This window comes from Pangasianodon hypophthalmus, chromosome 4 (genome assembly GCF_027358585.1).
Source record: "Pangasianodon hypophthalmus isolate fPanHyp1 chromosome 4, fPanHyp1.pri, whole genome shotgun sequence".
Lineage (NCBI taxonomy): Eukaryota > Metazoa > Chordata > Actinopteri > Siluriformes > Pangasiidae > Pangasianodon > Pangasianodon hypophthalmus.
The window spans coordinates 8,686,711-8,707,171 of record NC_069713.1 but is presented as its reverse complement, the minus strand read 5'-3'; the positions used below and the strand labels follow the sequence as shown (position 1 = coordinate 8,707,171).

Genomic DNA, 20,461 nt, shown 5'->3' with positions numbered 1-20,461 from the left:
TTGAAGGACCATCTCTGAAATCAAACTCCATGTCTTGTTCCATGTTTGTTTCATGCTTTCTGGAGTATGAAAACATTTGCACTCAGCTGTATAAAGTTTTTATTTGTTATTTATTCATTGGTACATTTAATTTTCTTATCCCATATTTTCTTCCTTGGGAATTACCACTCACACCTAAGACCTAATATGGAAATCATAAAACTGACAAGTACAGCTGTTTTAAAACTTTTACTGTATTATATATTCATTTATTTTACAAATTAATGTTTTGATGCCAATGATAAAACACTTTGCACACAAGAACAGACAGACATCTAGTACAAGCATACACACAGATATGACATAATTTGTGTATCAGTAGTTGCTTAAAATCTTCATTCATTTGGATTTGTAGTAGTTACATTAGGCTGAACATGTATTTATATAATTTCATATATGTGTTATGAATTGCTTATAAAACATAAGCAATTCTCTATATATTGATTAGTATTGCAGATTCCAAGGCCTGAAGAAGCAGAGCACTTATACAATGATTCGTGATGTGTGAAAATTAATAACAGAACTCTGTATAAAATGCTACTTAACATGATCAAGATAGTAAGTAGTGTAGGTCATACAAATGTAATGACTTGTTTACCAGACTCACGCACTGGATGCAAACACTGCTAAATTTAATGAAATTTCTAACGGATCTACTCGGAAAATAGCCAGTGGATAAATTAATAATCTCTACATACACTCTTTAAGAACACTTGATTCATGCAGCACTGTACTAGAGGTATTCAATGTGAGAACCTTCAGTCAGCTGTGTCCTCTCTCTGTCCATCTCTCTCTCTCTCTCTCTCTCTCTCACTCTGAGACTTTCTGCGATGTTTGTCTTAAAATAAACCCTGTTAAACAAGTCAGGTTTGTACAGATGTATGAACAAAGGAATATGTTACACCCCTGAAATAACCCAAGAAGCTGGGAAGGACAATGTAGCATGCTTGTTACATCAGGTGATGGTATTCTTCCAAAAAAATGGACACATTTAAGAAGTGGAAGAAGACAACTGATATGTGCAGTGCATTTTAGTACAGAGTACACGGAGGTACAACATGACGCAGTGGTGCTACTTAAACTGTCCATCAGGCTTTACGAGGATTCGGTCTACTACTAAAATGGAGAAAACCTTCTTTCTAAAAGGGTTCAAACCTAAAGGTCAAGTATGGTACTTATTTCTAGGGAGATTCCATAACCAATGTTTCAGTCTTCAGTAATCTTCTGGCTTCACAACACCTCCATTATAGATAGATCGTTTTGTCCTTGCTACAGTAGGCAATCCTCTGGTGTCATATGATATGTATGTTCAAAGTAATGTTTAGTCATTGATGATGTCATTTCCTGGAAGCTTGATTTCAGATTCCTAACAGAGAACACAAGAAGCTTCTCTAAAAGTACTGTACTTGTCCGTGCAAATTTTATGAGTGCCCCTTCATCATAGCAAGCTAGGTTTCTTGGCATCATCCAGCATATGTCCGAAATCAACTTCTGGACTTGAGGTCTCCTTAATATCAGTGTTGCTGTTTTCCAAATCCCATGGATAGAACTTGGCAGTGTCTGGATTAGAGCCAAAAAGCATCTCGGTGACACTTTGCTGAACAGAATCGGAGGAACGTGAGGCCACCATTTTGCTGAGCTCAGAGCAGAAGAAATCTATTTCGGCGAGGTCTTCCATGGCTGTGACACTTACTGTGGAATTTTTTTCCTGTATGGTTATTTTCTCAACTTTGGGTGTTGAGCCAACATCACCTGTCAAGGTACTGGAGTTGGACTGGAAAAAAATGTCTGTTGTTGAGTAACTGGGTGAAAAGCTTAAGTTTTGGGTATCAGGGCTAACCAGGTTGGCCTCGGGTGGTAGGAGGGGATCTGCTCTGTTTGGTGTAGAATCACAGTGTAGTTGAGGAGACTGACTAACTCCAGAGTCCCAGCTACTGGATCTGTTATCTCCATAAGGTCTGGAATCGTCTTGGACAGATTCAGGGACAAGGATATCCATGTTGCAGTGAGTGTAACTGCTTCCTGTAAGATGCGGCATCGGACTAAAGGGGTCAAAACTGTCAAGTTCGGATCCACTAAAGGAATCAGCAAGCACATCAGAAGAACCAGTACACCCGAGACCTGAATCTTTTGTTATTCCATCGTTGGTTGCAGGGTTACAGATTTCAGGTTCAGAATCAAATATAGTTGTATCACTGGACTCAGGGCTAAAGGGATCAGGGACCTTTATATCCAAATTGGTGGGACTGGGAATCTCTATCACTAGATTGTCAGTTACAGAGCCTGGACCCATTTCTGTAGACACTGAATGTGATTCTGTAGGTGCAGGACTGAAAGGATCCAGTCCACTAAATTCATGATACCCAGAATCTAGTCTTCTGCTGTCAGTGTTTGGATTTTTGGCTTCAAATGCATTTACTGGGTTACCTATGAGTACTGGATCCAGTAGGACCAAGCTTTGGAAATTTGTCTCAGATGAGCCAGATTCCTGTATAACACAAGTTTCAGAGTCAAGAGGCTCAGGATTCCTTTCAGTGTTGTCACAGTGATCTATGCTACCAGTGTCAAAGCTGAATGGGTTGCGAGCACAAAGCTTGTAACCATCGGTCGCAAACATCCCAGTGTCACCAGAGACAGGGCTTATGAGGTACTGAACTACAGGCTCTGTATTACAGCTCTCTGAATTTGTATCCACAGTACAAGCTAGTTCAACATTTTCTGTATCTTCTGATTGGGGTTTAAATGCACTATTGCTCTCTAAATCAAATATATTGCATTCAAAGGGGTCAAGGCCAGTGCTTTGGTCTTTAGGTTCAAGAGAAATAGGGATTGAATGTGGATTTTTTGACTCAGACTCAACTGGTTCATTTGGTTCAGGACTGATGGGCGGTTGTTCTGGTCTGACCTTGGATTCTTCTTTGTCAAAGCTTTCCTCTGGATGATCTTCAAAACTACCCTGCTTAGGGTCCTCTGGAGCAGCATAGTCAAATTCATCTGTGTCAACAGATTCAGGACTTGCGTGGTCACCCTCAGATTTCTTTCTCTCGCTTACTTCAGGAGAAACAGGGCTAGCGTCAGAACTACCAGGGTCTAACCGGACTGTGAAGAAATATATATCGCCAAATTTGTGGTCGTCTGAGTCGGATGGTTCTTCATTATGGCTCACATCATTTGTATTACTGAAATGATCTTCTTTCAGATCAAGAGAGCAAGGGTCACTCTTTACATCATGTACCTCTTGATTGGGAGGGCTTGGATTACCAGGATCAATATGAGGAGACACATTTTCTGTGTCTTCAATTAATTCCATCTCAGGCTTTATTTCAGTGACAGTATTCTGATCGCTACTCAAGGATGATGGCTTCTCATCTATATTACTGCTAACAGGAAACGGCTCTGGATCATATGCTTCAGGACTGAGAGGAAAACTTGTGTATGAGCTTGTATCAATCCGCTGAAGTCCGTACAGCGCTTGATTCCTTCTAATATAACTGGGTTCTGCCTCAACTTCTGGCTCTTCCTCTGGATGATCTTCGGCTGTGCCAAAATCTCCATCAAAGGAGCTGTCAACTGTGGAACTGGACTCAGATTCGTGAATATTATTATGTTCGCAAACAATAGGGTCGAACCGTCCTCCATCTTCAATCTGGGGGATTGCAGGCAGATCCGACTCATTTCCTATGGTGTTACTCAGTTCCACATTGTCGAGATCTTGGGTCACTGTGATTTCAATTCCAACCTGAGGACAGACATCATCGTATGACACGTGTTTCTCAGAATCAGCAAGCTCAGGGACATTTTGTTCAAACATTCCAGAGTCAATGGACTGACTGCAGTTAGAACTAGCTGGAATATAGGCAACATTTGCAATATCGGCATGTTCTTCTTTACTAGCAGATTCAGGACTCGAAGGCAGAGGGTTGGATTCCTTAGCACTGCCTTCTTCACTGAGGGGTGAATCCTGAGGAAACGGGCCATTTGCTACATCATTGAACAGGTTATCACAAGCAAAGGGGTCGCTGCCTTTGAATGGATCACCAGATAGGAATTCTGAGAGAAAACAACACCATGTTAGGTACTGATTTGTAATTTCTTAATGGCACATCCAGTTCATACTAATAAATTTACACAAAGAATCGCATAGAAAATACAAAAACTAGGTACACTATTTAAACTATGTTAAAGTTATGCAGTATTTAAGAATACATATAACACACAACACTGACCTGTCATATCCACTTTTGGAAAGCGTTCATCTCCGAACACATCATCTAGGAAGTAGATGGAATGTACTTTAGACATGATGTATTTGCATATTACATATACTGTAATCATTTTTCAGGGTTTCTTATGACAGTTTTCTTTAATGAAAGCTGCTGCTCATAGAAAGTCATCAGAACTGACAACATCGTAAATATTAAAGTCAACAATACAACCTCTAATTCACTGATTAAAACACAGAAACACTCTCATACATACTGTTTCCTCAACCAGTTCTCATTGGATTATGAGTAAAACGTGTAACTCAGAATTTTAAATTGTTTTAAATGCACAAATACACCAAATAAGTGAGAAGAATATGACCAGAGTTCAGATTTCAATGACTATATGTAAGACAGTATGACTCCTAACAGCCTCGACAATCCGAAATCTTGTCAGAGCTCCTAGACCTATACTAGTATTTTGCTCAGGTCTCTTTTGTAAAATAAATTCTAAACTAGATTTTCCTCATGAAATAAAGCAAAAAAATTCTGATCAAATATTTCTGAAGGGTTCCTCAAGGGTTATCTGAATGTTTAACAGTTCTCTATTTTTAATGGGATTCTAGTGCTCAGAGAGAAACTCTCAATTGTAGAGTTAAGGGTTTCTCCAGAGGGACAAACAAAAGAGCCCTTTAGATGGAGTTTTTCTTTCTAAGAGTGTATCTGTGATTTAAGCTGAGAAGAAAATACACTAAAATAATGAATATCATTGATTTAACAAGCCAAATTTAGATTTTTTTCAGAATCTCACTAATAAATCAATTATACAATATATCTAATATACAATACACTAATACATCACTAATACAATTTATTAAAGACAATTTATACATTTTTTGCATATTTAAGGTGACAGAAAAACTGGTTCCTAAATTATATGTTTTTAAACAGTAAGTGTTCCAGGAAGCCTGAGAACTCTGATTTAAATCAAAGTAGATGGTATCAGATAACAGCCCACTTACAATCAACAAAAGGGTCTGGGTGGAAGAAGTCAAACTCCTTGCTAGCAGTCTGATTAACCGGTTTGGACATGAGGGATTGGACGATTTCAAAATCCTCTTCTTCTAGATCAGCAGAGCCAGTGTGCTTTAGAGAGAAAACCAAACCATAGTAATATGAAGCAGTAAATTTCACAAACGCCATGTGATTAGTTTTTTAGGGTAGGACTAGTTCCAGAAGGTTACAATTAAGTGAGAAATTAAATTTTGGTCAAAATTAGGATGTCTTTGTTCCCCTAAAATGGGGTTAAGGTTTAAACAAGTAATTTTGACCTCTTGCTAACAACCATTCTTCTATGGCAGGAAAATGTATTTGTGTAATCCTTAGAGCTGGGTAACATTCCATATTTAATACTATTAAATATTGCAAAAATACTAAAATATTCATTCATACAATTATCCAATCAGCCAATCATGTGGCATCAGTGCAATGCATAAAAACATCCAGATCTGCTGTTGTAGCCAGTCCACCTCAAAGTTGAATGAACTGTGCATTCTGAGATGCTTTTCTGCTCACCACGGTTGTAAAGAGTGATTATTAGACCAGTCCGGCCGTTGTCCTCTGACCTCTCTCATCAACAAGGTGTTTCTGGCCCATAATTGATGCTTACTAGATGTTTTGTTTTTTCCACACCATTCTGTATAAACTGTAGAGACTCCCAGGAGATCAGCAGTACCCATACCATCCTGTCTGGTACCAACAATGCAATCCACGCCATGACCAAAGTCACTGAGATCACATTTTTCCCCCATTCTGACGTTTGATGTGAACATTAACTGAAGCGCTTGACCTGTATCTGCGTGATGTTATACATTGCGCTGCTGCCTCATGATTGGCCGATAAAGATAACTGCAAGAGTAAACAGGTGCACTGATGTTCCTATTAAAGTGGGCGGCTGGTGTATGTTGTGCATTTTAATAGGACACAATCCAGAGTGCTGTTTCAAGACTGAAAAAAAAAAACAGTTGAAACTCCACATGATGTATTTACGTATAATTTATATATACATTACATATTTTCTTCCCTAAATATTTGAGCATGAATTGAAGTGTATCCAGGAAATATTAAATATAGATATAAAACTGATGCAGCATCACAGACACCTGCTTCCTGATAAATAATAAATGTCTTTATACATGACAATCGGTTCTTACTGCGTGTGCCCTTTACCTGTGACGTTATTGATCTGGGTGATGCATCCTCTTCTTTAAACTCTGTTAAAGTGATCTCAGTGAATGAAGACGAACCACTGCTCTTCTGTGAAATTAAAATAATGACAAAGTAAGGGGCCAGAACACATAAAGAGAAGAGTACCATACACACAATGCAAAATCTAAATGATTACTAAACTTTAAATCAGTGCTGGTCCTTCTGCTAACATTAGCTATGTTAGCAAGCTAGTTATTGAAGCTAGATTAAGTGAGCTTGCATTTTCTTAGCTAGCTAATAGTCTATACAATATCTTAGAATTTTTTATCATGAATATTCGAAAGTGGTTTCCAAACATTAGACAGGGAACTAGCTAGCTACTGACAGATGTGTTTATTTACATTAGCTTGTTAGTCAGCCAATTTAACTAGCTAGTTAAACAGTTGAAAGGAAAATGGAAGCTAGATTAGGTAAGCTTGCATTTTCTTAGCTAGCTATGCTTACAATATTTAATGTTTACAATATTTAAAATTTTTATCATGAACATTCGAAAGTGGTTTCCAAACATTAGACAGGGAACTAGCCAGCTACTAACTGAGAGATGTGTTTATATACGTTAGCCTGTTAGTCAGCCAAGTTAAACTAGTTAAACAAGTTAAAGCTAGTTAAATAGTTGAAAGGAAAATGGAAGTTAGATTAGATAAGCCTGTATTTTCTTAGTTAGTTAATAATCTTTACAAGATGCTGGAACATTCTAAAGTGGTTTCCGAACATTAGACAGGGAATTAGCTAGCTACTGATTGAGCTATGTGTTTATGTAGTCACACAGCTACACTTCCTGTGGTAAAAGATGTAAATATATAGGCACGTTTCTACTGCTAGTTCCTGAGCAAAAAACCATAGCGTCAGTGGGTTTTTGTTCTTTTTGTAGAAAAGTCTTGGCTGGACACCTTTTGTGCTGATATGAACAAAACATCACTAACGTGACATGTACATTGTAACCATAACAGCACTCCTATTAGTGCTAGCTAGTATCGGCTAACTAAATAGCTTAGCTTGCTCTCTAGATTTTTATTATCTGGTGATGAGAATGTTGTTTGCCTTTGCTGTCACTTAATCAAGAGAATTTGAGAATAAAAATCAAGAGAATTTGAGAATGTAATGTTCACTGTTGGTTGAGGGGGGAAAAAAATGCCTACAAAAATTAACTGTGGAACTTTATAGTTCTGATTCAGGAAAGTTCCTCTTTAGTTCTTCAGGAACCTCAGTGGAAAGGTGGTGTGGTTGGGACAAAATCTTGCCTGTGGTCCCAGAACGGCTAGGACTAGCACTGTTTTAAATTCATACAATAAGTCACTTCCGCTAATTTCATATAATGTGTGTTAGACCAAGTTCTCAGCAGAGCGCTGCAGTTTCTCAGGTCCGTCTTCGTTTTCCTGCTCAGAAGGCTCGTTCTCCACACTGTGAAGTTTGAGTGCTTTTTTGTCCTCGTAGACACGGTTGCACTGCTCTTTGACATCCTCGTCTTCCTCTCTGGAACTGCTGTCTACAGCCATGGATAAGGTTTCTTTCGCCTGGTGGGACGTGATCTCAGGAGCACATGCCTCGATGGCAATCATCTCAGTAATCAGTTCACCTAGTCTCTGTTTAGCCTAGGAGATAAATTTAAAAAAATGCATTTACACATCACAAAATTATGCAAATTAGCTCGTAACACGACACACAATGTCCATTCTTTTTTCTCCCTAGATGTTCTATAGAAAAGATTTGTTGGTTTCGTATAATCTGGAGTTTTAACTTCCTCTGTGTCTGCAGTGCTAGTTTTATCCCGACGCTACAATGCTAATGTAGCTAGCAAATAAGGAAAGCTTATAGCTACTAGTTTTTCACTGTGCAAACTGCACAATTACATCATCACCCACGTTACACGTCTGTAACTTTATTTGAACTCCATTACTACAGTACTTTAACGTATTGTTATAGGAAACATTCAACAACGGAGTGGCCTGACATTCTGTTACCACCACAAAGTTGATTATTTTCCAATAACACAATGTCCCAAAATGTTTTATTCCTCTTATACCACAGCAATTTGCCAGAGCTAACAATTTCATATATTAAAGATTTAATATTCTGGAATGTCCACTACACAAGTTAGTTCCTGTTATCACTTACATTACAGCAGCTATAAACAGTCATTCCTGAAAAATTACTGACAGCTACAAAGCCCTGACACTGGAGACTCCTTCCATAATTCTGAAAAAATTATACGTCTCCTTACTGAAAACTTATATCAAAGAATACATATTTATATTTGTACAATAGCAACACATTTTATTCCATTTATTCTTAGGCTTAGTTTATGTATAGTCTCTCCAATACAAGTCCCTGTGAATGAGCTGTTACTATAGTAACGATAATGTATTAGAAGGAGAGCATTAATATTAACCTGGGATTTGAATAACAGCCAGAACTACTGTCAGAGCTGCTGTTACAGAAAATTAATCAACACCTTCTAACCAATCAGATTCAAGGATTCAACAGCACTGTGGTATAAGGGGAAAAATTTAATACACAAATCACACTGAAGCTATATTATCATTCGAGCCACTTCTAAAGTACAATTCCACCTTTAGACATTGGAAATCGCTATGCAATTTGACAAAAGCGTATCAATATCATGATAAATAATGTACTTTTAACATTGTAACATTGGCTGACTCCGTGGATGTACAGTCACGAGTAGCATACTGGATCTTAAAACCTATTTAAAACCTTTTTCCTTCTTAAATGATTGATTATAGTAGAATAAAATATGTCACTGAAACCACAGTTTTTGTAGACCTTTTAGATTTACAATAGATAATACAATAGATACAACAGACTCTAAACCTAAATATGCTGAGTCATATCCTGCATTCTGACTTCATCTGAAAGCCAGACCAGACACTGATGCTTCAACATGGCTGCTATGACTCTTTTTAACTCTATGATGTCCTATGTGTGTGTGGTGAGTTAGACATTCAGTTTGCTTACTCATTGGATACATTTACTGTAGATTTTACAGTAATTTACTGGCAACCTGGGTTGCCAATAAAGTAATGTAAAATCTACAGTAAACATCTGTAAAACATATTTACAGTAAAGTACTGTAATATCATACGTGGTATAAAATAACACATAACCCAGCATGTTGATGCAGGATACAGCTGAGCTGAAGGGTCGTGCTCAAGGATCCAATCAAGGCAGTTTGGTGGGGCTGGGATTTGAACTCATGCCCTTTTTACCTGCAGCTCGAAGCCGTAACCACTGAGCTGCCACAGCTAACACAACTAGCTTGCACTGATTCATTGCAATCCTTTAGTGGCGTTAACTCAGTGCTAGAAGTAGTTGAATCAATGCAAGCTAGTTGTGGTGGCTCAGTGGTTAAGGCTTTGCGTTACAGCTCAGAAGGTTGTGTGTTCAAATCCCAGTGCCAAGCTGTCATGGTTGGGCAAGACCCATAACCTTCAACTCAGTTGTATCCTGCATCAGCCAAAAGAGCAAATGTTCTGGGTTATGTGTCATCTTATACAACATTAAGCTGTTACTATACTTTACTGTAAATATATTTTACAGTTCATTACTGTAAACTTTACAGTACCTTACTGGCAACCAAAATTGACAGTAAATTACTGTAAAGTTTACAGCAATTTATTACAGTGTAGGGCAAAAATAAAGAAATAAAATTCAAGCACCAAACATGTCTTGGCTGATCGACTCTTAACTCTTAAATGTTCAGTTGTTGAATTATTCTTTAATGTTCTTCTTGCTGAATTATTCCTTTAATGTTCTTACATCGAGGAGAGGCTATTAAGAACATGCCTTTAATTGGAAGAAGAAAAAAAGCCTTTGGTCTGAAGAATTGAATTGAATTGAAGAAGACTTTGAATAAAAAAAAAAAAAAATCAATGCAGCTCTCTGGGAAGCTGTACATCACTTATAGGGCCTGTTCCTGTTCTTTAATTTATTTATTTACATTCCTTCATAAATTATTTATTGGTAATCGTTAGCACAAGCTTCCAGTTAATTTACAGGTAATTTGCAGTGATTAAATTTCTATGAATTCCTGTTTGTAAGTAAATAAAAATAATTTTAATAATTTATCCGTTCTCACATTTTATCCCTGCACATGTGAACTTCATGAAAAACAATTCATATAGAAATAACAATTTTGGTCATGTCAGTCATTTTTCAGAGTTTGGGATAAATTGCAGCTATAACATTTTTTCCCCTTGAACTGTAATAAAAAAATATCAAAACAGAAAAATGTTTGTTTCACTATTTTCAACCAACCGCATTGTCTGAAATGTATTCATTTTGAAGGAAGCTTAAGCTCCGCCTACTTTGCAATCACTTCATATCCAAGAAAAGCTTATTTCCTCATATACATGTCACTTTCCTTTATTACCCTTATGAACCACACTCACTAGAGTGCAAACATGTTAAATCACACATTGTAACTGTTTAAAACTGTTTTTTTTTCCTTTTTTCAAAAAATAATTTTTATTCTATATTCAGATCTCATTTTCTAGATGACCTGCATTCATGAAATGTTCATTCCAATCCCTAATTAGAAGGATATTACTGAGGAATTTCCTTGTAAAATGGATTGATGTTAAAAACTGTGTACTGAGAATGGCATAAAAATATTTTTTTTTTAATAAAAGTTCGTTGATTTTTATTGATTAAACAATAAAGAAAGGAAGAAATTAAAGAAATTCTAACAGTAAACTAGATTATGGATTTATATTTACGTAGGCAAATATATACAATTAGACAAATAAATACAAAACATTTCAATACAAAAAAATGTGTAAAAGTATCAGCAATCAGCTGGCAGTGACTGACTGTGGTATATATTCTTCTTTTTAAATGACCCTGTGTTAAATACATTTTTGGCTAGATTTATTCAACACTGAGATTTTTTTTCTATCTAAATGTTGAGTAAAAAGCTGAGCACTAACCTCAGTGATCTCCGTGTACGTTTCTCCGATGCAGTGTTTGAGCGGGCCCATGCGGCCGTGCACCTCCTCCACCCTCGCTCTGGTGCTGCTTATCTCCTCCTGGAGGCGCCGCAGCTCGTCTTTAGCTCTCGTCAGCTCTGCCTCATATTCCTGCACTCTCTGCTCCAGTTCCTCCTGCTCCTCCTGCAGAGACAGGAGCTGCACACACACACACACACAGACACACACACAGGGAGAAGATATTTCAATCAGAGATCAAAGAGTCGGTATAGTGAAGTCCAGTGGCACAATTTGTGTGATTTCAAAAGTCTTAGGCACTTAATTTTTTTAATACAAACTTTGTTATAGATTTTTATTTTATGACTTCTACATTATTGATTCAGTACAAAAACATTTTAGATTTCCAAACATTAGTTTTTCAGCACAAAATTAAATGTTACACAAAAAATGTTTGTATGTCACTAAAGAAAGCAGCATAAGAGACACTTTTTAGACAAAAAACATAATGAAGGCTGCTGGGTTTTACTGCAAAAATAAGAAGCAAGTGTGACAGTAAAAGTCTCCAGAAGAACTGTGGCTGCTTCTGCAAGATGCTCAGTAACACTTACAGCTCATTTCCTTATAAAACTGCACACATTGTACCCGAGATTAGTATTTTTTTTTTAAAGCAAAGGACCATCACACCAAATATTGACTTTGTTTCATTTATTACTGTTTACTGCTCTTTATAGTATTTTTTTAAATGTAGAAACATTTAGTTTCATTATTTTTGAAGGCATCTTTGCATTTCTTTGCATGTGCCTAAGACGTTTGCACAGTACTGTATAAGACTGTGACTTCATCTTTACGTTTATGTGTGTATACACATGCTTATGTGTGTGCAATCAAATTTAATGATAATAATATTATTACTCAGTTATTAGGCATGCATTAATCTGATACTGAGCATGGGAATGTGAGCTGATATTGATCGAATCTGATTCGAGTCAATTCATTCACTAAGAGGATTGTGGCTTTCTCGTGCCTGTGTCATGACCTTTACTTAAGAGTGTTAAAGGAAAATTCCACTTTGAAACACATTAAATATGTTTATATTGAAATATTTGCTAATTTATTAGTTGATGCTGTATTTTTGTTATTGCCATGAGAGGTTGTTCGCCATGCTGATATCACAGTGATGTTTCATAGTATGCTTTACAATGATGTTTAACAAATTTTAATGATAAGAACTTCTTTTCTCACTCATCATTCTGCAGCCATATTCAACCTCAGAGTGGAGACATTGATACAAACACTGGACTCAAAGTCCCAGAATGCAGTGCAGCTATACGAAGCTGAGTTGCAACAGAGACTCGGATCGGCTAGTTAGCGATCTATGAGACAGCGAGAGCAATGGTATTGACGTGTATCGAAGCTTTGGAAGCTGATCTGTTTGAAAAGAGTGCACAGATTAAAGGACTAAAGCACCACTGCATCATTCTCTTTAGGCAGCTCTATCAGCAAGGAGTCGAATGGCATTGTGGGTAATGTAGGAAACCATTAACGGAAGTGAAAAGAGATCAACAGGTCGATGAAAGAAGTTTAAACTAAAAAAGTCAACTAAAAAGTTCATTACAAATTAAATCTTGGATGTCACTTAGGATCACGTTAATTATAAAAATTTATACTCAAGTCGTTTCATTAACATCAGGATCAAACTGGAAATGGAAAAACGACATTCACCAATGCAGATCCCATCCACTACAAGATCAGTTAGCTCGGTTAGATTTAATCCGAGAGGTTTTAGAGAGGTGTGAAGCACAGCCACTTTTAAATATTGTGTCCTTCCAAGTAACTGTAGGCTTCTTGGTTGTTCCTCAGCCAGCCCTGTCACTGCATCTTTAATTCATGCACAAGAGTGGTTGAAGTGCCAGCAGTTTATAAATCACAAGGATATAACATTTAAGGTTATAGGTGGAACAACGTTTATTTAACCAAGTGGCTGCTTTTTATGTATTAAAAAAAACAGCCTTTTAGACTTTTCTATAGACTACAGCCAGAGAAATTTGATCATTTGACTACTGCTCATATCGATCTCTCGACTAGACAAAGAAATTCACATGACTAAGTTGCTCTGTATGTTTACTCACAACGCAGGTTGCGCCGTTTTATTGAAAAAGGCCCACAATCCTCCAAAGAACCTAGCCCCGCCCTCAGGCAAGCAAAGCTGTTCAGCTCCACCCATTTTTAAAAAAAAGCCTATATAATTATGAATAGAGTATTGTCACTTTTTCATTGTAACTGCAGTTCATATTGCAGACAGAAGGTAAAGGTCTGTAAAATTACACATTGCTTCTTTAAAAAAAATAATAAAGGAACTGAATTTTGGTCAAAAATGAATTTTTCATTTTTCATTTCCTTTTTTCATTCACTTTTCCAGAATTCAGCTTTTTCCAGGCTGCCTCACGTTTGCTAAGGTTTGAGAGAGCACATGGAAATGCATATGCATGTGTGTGTGTGTATGTGAGAGAGAGAGAGAGCTTCACCAGCTGGCCCTCCTGCTTGCGCTGCTCTTGGATGCGTTCGATTTCCTCCCTCAGCTGTGCTCTCCTCTTGGCCAGGCTCTCAAGGGCCTGCTGGCTGTCCCGGCACTGAGCCCTGTTTCTCTGCAGAGCCCCTTCCTCCATCGCCACCACGTCCTCCAGATCCTGGACAAGGACAGAGATTTTCGCTTAGACAAAGAACCAGAATATTAGTGCGAGCAGAAATAGCAGTCGCAACCCCCTTTTCTGCCTAAAGCAATATCAAACATTATTCAGTGTGACAGTGGGCTGTGGAACAGATTTCACAGCCAGACTTCACCTTTTTATCACCACAACAACAAAACCCCACTTCCTGCGTGCACAGCTTAAAGGAGGATTGTTTTTTTTTTTCGAGTTTTAATTATATAATGATTTTCGGCACTGAATTAGCAGTGTAAATGAATTATTTAGCAAACATACCATAGTTAGCACATTACTTTTTCACAGAAAAATCAAACATTGATTTTTTTTTACAATGTGGTTCAATACTAGGCATGTGCTAATATTATATCAAAACTGCCACACCGTTTATCACATTTTCATTAAAAAAAAAAAAAAAAAAAACCTTCTATACACTTTTGCTAGTAGGAGGATTGTTTTTCTTTTACCAGCTTCTAGGTCTGCTTCCTAGGTTTAAAGGTGCAATTTGTAATGGTTAAAAGTGTTTCTAAACCACTAATGATCCCATCATTTCAAAGATGTCTTAATAATATTGTGATTCGCATTACTGCCATGCAATGGGGCCGGCTAGTTTTTTCATTTTCTAGCCCAGAAATTGTATTGAAATTTTTCTGGCCCAGAAAATAGCCCCGCCACTAACCAAACACAGCCATTCAGTTCTTAAAATTATTTAAAATACATACATATATAATTTCATGAGAAGGGTTTGGGGAAAATGGGGGAGGAGGAAGGCTTGTCAGGCTTGCAGTTCACCTTACAGCCAAGAGAGGGATCTAAAAATAACAAACTGCTACTTTAAAGGCTAGTAAAAAGTGACACGCCTAGCTACTGCTAACTAGAAAGTTAAATGCACTGGTCACATTGTGTTCGCTGGCTAAACTACAGGAATGTGTTCTTAGCTTGCAGTCTAAGCAGTAAAGAAATTGTTAGCTGCATGGCAGTTCACAACATATATACACAAACTGTAAACATATTACTAAGTAATGTTTTTTTCATTTAAATATATATCACATGACCACTTATTACTACTGTGTATGCACGGTTCTCCACCTCCACTCCTGCAGATCTATAGCACTGTTTCCTCTCCTCCGACACACTACATTTAACCTATCAGCTAATTATATTAAGCTGCATTAGGTGTGTGTGTGATCAGGGTAAACACTCGACTGCACAATGCTGTGTGCTGTAACTTTTGAGATCTTAAGACATGTCAGAACATTATACACTTGTGACTGAAAAAAGGCAGGATGTGAGAGAAAAGAAGACGAGACTATTTCTAATAATAAAATCCATTATTATAAGACTGACTGAATTCACTCGAGGCAGTGACAGACAAGAGGATGGTAGCAAAAAATGGATAATAAAGAAACTGAAATATTTTAGCCATCATATCCATGAGTGTGGACTATTCAGGAGCACCGTCAGCTACAGACTCATTCCAGCATCCAGCAAAACAGTAACCATGACCCACTTCCTGTTTCAGCTTGATGTAGCTCTCTTCTGCACTTTGTCTTGTGTTCGCACCGGGTAGAGTGTGTAAATGTGTGTAGTGTAGTGTGTAAGTGTGAGACTATTGATTATGTGTACAAAAGATTCTCCAACTGTAGTGAAGATCAGTAAAGTCTGTCCATCCATCCAGCCATCCAAATCCATCCATCCATCCGGTCATCTATAACTCTACATTTTTATATAACAGAGTAAGCAGCTCTCCGAAAAGCTGCCTACTACACTTCCTAATTGTCCCTCCATCCAAGCATCCATCCATTATACTACATTTCCTAATTGTCCATCCATCCAGCCATCCATCCATTATACTACATTTCCTAATTGTCCATCCAGCCATCCATCCATCCATTATACTACATTTCCTAATTGTCCATCCAGCCATCCATCCATTATACTACATTTCCTAATTATCCATCCATACATCCATTATACTACATTTCCTAATTATCCATCCATCCATTATACTACATTTCCTAATTGTCCATCCAGCCATCCATCCATTATACTACATTTCCTAATTGTCCATCCAGCCATCCATCCATCCATTATACTACGTTTCCTAATTGTCCATCCAGCCATCCATCCATTATACTACATTTCCTAATTATCCCTCCATTCATCCATCCATCCATCCATTATACTACATTTCCTAATTGTCCATCCAGCCATCCATCCATCCATTATACTACATTTCCTAATTATCCATCCATACATCCATTATACTACATTTCCTAATTATCCATCCATCCATTATACTACATTTCCTAATTATCCATCCATACATCCATTATACTACATTTCCTAATTATCCATCCATCCATTATACTACATTTCCTAATTGTCCATCCAGCCATCCATCCATTATACTACATTTCCTAATTGTCCATCCATCCAGCCATCCATCCATTATACTACATTTCCTAATTGTCCATCCAGCCATCCATCCATCCATTATACTACATTTCCTAATTGTCCATCCAGCCATCCATCCATCCATCCATCCATCCATAATTCATTCATCCACCATCCATGTATCTATCCATCCACCCATCCATCTATCCAATCAGCCAAATATCCATCTAAAGATCCATCTAGCCATTTATCCATCCAATCACCCATCTATCCATACATTACGATCTTTTATTTGTATTACACAGTAAGCAGCTCTATAAAGGGCTGCAGATTGAAGTGAAATTCTCCAGGTCGCCAAATCTGTCCAGCAAAATGCCAAACATGGACTGAGGCCCTGCTCCTTTTAATTTATAATGAAGCCTTCAGGCCAAAGAACCAATCTATTTATTCTGTAGTTTTAATCTCATTTTATCACTGAAGTTTCTGCAGTTTCATCCAACAACGTTTAGTGCCTGCAGAATGGAGATGGATAGTGGAGCAGAAATCTCATGCAATCTCATACATACAGCATACAACACGCACACACACACACACACACACACACACACACAACATCCTCAACATCCATGAACTCTTCTGGCAGGTATTCTATTACCACCAGCGAACACACAGTAGCACATGCAGGATTTTCACATACACTCAAGTGAAACTAGATTATCTGCCTCTGTGTGTGTGTGTGTGAATCTCTGTGAAATCTAGCAGGTGGGGCTTGCCTCTGGGGCACCAATCACAGATCGCTTGCACTAAAATAGCACCGTGATGTCATCGGTGCCGCTCCACTGCTAGCCTTTGCACTTAAATGTACATAAAAACCCAGAGGAGAACCTGCTGCTGGTCCATCGAGTTCATTCTCCATGCAGCAATCTTTGTTACTGATTAAACCCGGTCAGTAGATAAATCACATGACTGGGCCAAGGCTCTTACTCGTTAACTTTAAAAAAAAAAAAAATCGTACTGGCTTTAATCAAGGAATTATTCATGGACAAAATGAATTTATCAATCCACTGTTTTTAAAACGATTGGTTTATGACAAGTTTAACACACATACACAGCACATACCTTGAGTTCATACACAGCACATACACAGCACATACCTTGAGTTCAGTTTCATTGCCAGGGTCTCTCTCCTTGGTTGGTATTTCCACTGAGTTTTCTCTGAAACATAAAACGGCACATTCAGAAAGAGCTGAAGCAAAGCCATGCACTGTTCAATGGCTCTGCGCTATGCATGCCTGCATACTGTTTACAATAATTATGCTTAATATTTGCATTTTTACAGCTTTTATAATAAACCCATGCAATTTTTCTAATATACCAGGTGGAAAGAGTTTAAAAGATGATATAGGGATGCAGAAAGACAGCATTATTCTTTTATATCCATATATTATAGAACTCAGGCCAATAAAAAAGCTGATATAATATTGCAATACACTGTATCACATGACAAGAGCTTTTCTGGGAGTATCACAAGTATCATCAGGTGTCAGAACACGTTATAATTATTGGACCTGTTGTTACGCTGGTACCTGTTGTTATACATTAATTAAAATCAAATCAAGAACATATTATTTAGACTCTTTCTAAGCTTCATTATTCATCTGTTCATCTTCAGTTAGCGCTTTATCCCGGTCAGGGTGATGGTGGATCCGGAGACAATCCTAGGAACACTGGGCACGATGCGGGAATACACCCTGGATAGGACGTTCATTCACACCTAGGGGCAATTTCGAGCAGCCAGTCCACCTGAGGACATGATTTTGGGTGGTGAGAGAAAACCGGAGAACCCTGAGGAACCCCACATGGACGCATGGAGAACATGTGAAACTCTACACAGATGATAACCGGAGGTCAGGATCGAACGGGGGAACAGCGCTATGAACTGTGTGGATAAAAATAAATAAAAATATATTTTAATCTCTGTTTGCAGAAGCTTTACAGATGCTGTTTTTTGCTGTAATTTTGTTCATAAAACAGTATATAGTGATACATCTTATGCATGTAAAATGGTACTTCGATGGTGTAATATATCATTTTTGCTCTGTCGTCCGCCCCTACAGTGAAGCACAACGAAATAGAAATAAGCGTGACTGAGAGCTGTGTGTCTTGTGTGTGTGTGTGTGTATGTGTGTGTGTGAGTGTGTTGCTGAGTGTACAGAAGATGTGCAATCTCCATTCAGAAAATCCTGCAATCTTCCTCATTACACCACATGACTCACACCTGACACAGAACAGATATGATGCAGAACAACACCACGGTATTACAGCAAGCTTACAAATGATGAATAATATTAACCCTAGGAATATAATAATAATAATAACAATAAACACTAGAGATGTAGCATTTTGAGATATATAGAGATGCTCTATATACTGAATCTCATTTGGTAGTAAAGATAAGATTTGATCATTTGATCTAGGACTCTCTCTCTCTCTCTCTCTCTCTCTCTCTATATATATATATATATATATATATATATATATATATATATATATAATGATGCAAACCCTGCATATATATATATATACACACATACATACATACATGTTTTTTATATACATATACATACTTTTTCCTTGCAAGAATGATGCAAACCCTGCATATATATATATATATATATATATATATATATATATATATATATATACATGTCTATATATATATATATATATTTTTTTTTTTCTTGTAAGAATGATGCAGACCCTGCAGCTTTATGTTTCTGAACATGCAAAAACACGTTACCCATTTCCAGATGCAAGGCACCTTCTACCTGCATTGCTCTCAAATCGTGTGGAGCATCTGCATGTGCAGTACTTGTCACACACTGGTGTCGTGTTGATAAAGCGTGGTTGGTGCTCAGGGCTGCAGAAGATGCTGCGGCTGCGGTGCGTCTTTACCTGCCGCAGCTCGCGCGCTGGCGTCCCGGCCTCAGGCAGTCCAGCAGAAAGCGCATCATATTAGCGGCGTGATTTCATCTCTCCTCTCCGTCCTCCTGATTAAAGCCTGTCGTCTTCCTCCTGCCTTGCTGGGTTTGTTTGTTTGTTTGTTTTGTCCCCCTCTCCCTCTCTCTTTCCGCATACACTGCGATCAAATCAGGCGAGCGCCATTCAGATTTCTCATGGAGAATTGAACGCGTAATGGAGCTCTCCTTGGAAAAAAAAAAAAACAGAAGAATCACGTCGCCTCTCCTTGAGTTGTGGATGGAAGGCCAAAGGGGCCAAAAGCGAGCAACTCACATGGCTCACGAGCTGCACTTAAAAACAGGAAGTGGCTTTTCACTGCTCTTGGGAAGTCTAGTGCTGAATGCTTTCAGTGCACATTTCTGTCAGATAACATGAGCTGGGTTTTGAAGTGTACACTCTACAACCAAAATTATGTGGACCATCACCTGACCATCACGCCCGTATGTGTACCTTCCTCAAACTGTTGCCACAAAGCTGGAAACACACAACTGTATACAGGGGGCATGGTGGCCTAGCAGCCTAGTGGCTAGCACTGTTGCCTCGCACCTCCGGGGTTAGGGGTTCGAGTTCTGTCACCACCCTGTGTGTGTGGAGCCTACATGTTCTCCCTGTACCTCAGGGGCTTCCTCTGGGTACTCTGGTTTCCTCCCCCAGTCCAAAGACACGCTTTGTACACTGGCAATTGTGCCCTGCAATAGGTCAGCACCCTGTCCAGGGTGTCCCCCACCTCGTGCCCCGAGTCCCCTGGGATGGGCTCCAGGCTCCTCCTGCAACCCTGTGTAGGATCAGCAGTACAGAGAATGGATGGATGGATGGATGGATGGACCCTGGGAGTATACATTGTCTTATGCAATGCCTTCACTTTAACTAAGAGGCCAAAGCCTGT

At 38.2% G+C, this 20,461-nt stretch overlaps 1 protein-coding gene across 2 annotated transcripts; it reads right to left on the bottom strand.

Moving 5' to 3' along the window:
* Positions 1–213: 213 nt before the first annotated feature.
* Positions 214–19,785, bottom strand: si:ch73-140j24.4 (uncharacterized). 2 transcript variants are annotated; one of them, XM_026913931.3, is made up of 9 exons: positions 19,383–19,785; positions 17,709–17,769; positions 13,981–14,142; positions 11,456–11,653; positions 7,838–8,101; positions 6,471–6,557; positions 5,264–5,387; positions 4,266–4,310; positions 214–4,089 (listed from the first exon to the last, which is right to left on the bottom strand). In XM_026913931.3, exons 3-9 carry the CDS (start codon positions 14,119–14,121, stop codon positions 1,478–1,480), a joined length of 3,471 nt encoding a protein of 1,156 aa, XP_026769732.3. In that variant the 5' UTR covers positions 14,122–14,142; positions 17,709–17,769; positions 19,383–19,785; the 3' UTR covers positions 214–1,477. The 2 variants fall into 2 exon arrangements, with proteins under 2 accessions (XP_026769732.3, XP_026769731.3); XM_026913930.3 differs by having other exon boundaries at positions 19,510–19,785.
* Positions 19,786–20,461: the final 676 nt, after the last annotated feature.

Excerpts from the sequence above, each read along its gene's own strand:
- si:ch73-140j24.4 (XM_026913930.3), bottom strand. The coding sequence starts at position 19,568 with ATGATGCGCTTTCTGCTGGACTGCCTGAGGCCGGGACGCCAGCGCGCG. Across the intron at positions 11,654-13,980 it reads GCAAGCAGGAGGGCCAGCTG|CTCCTGTCTCTGCAGGAGGA; the intron begins GTGAAGCTCTCT and ends GTGTGTGTGCAG. Across the intron at positions 8,102-11,455 it reads CGTACACGGAGATCACTGAG|GCTAAACAGAGACTAGGTGA; the intron begins GTTAGTGCTCAG and ends TTTATCTCCTAG.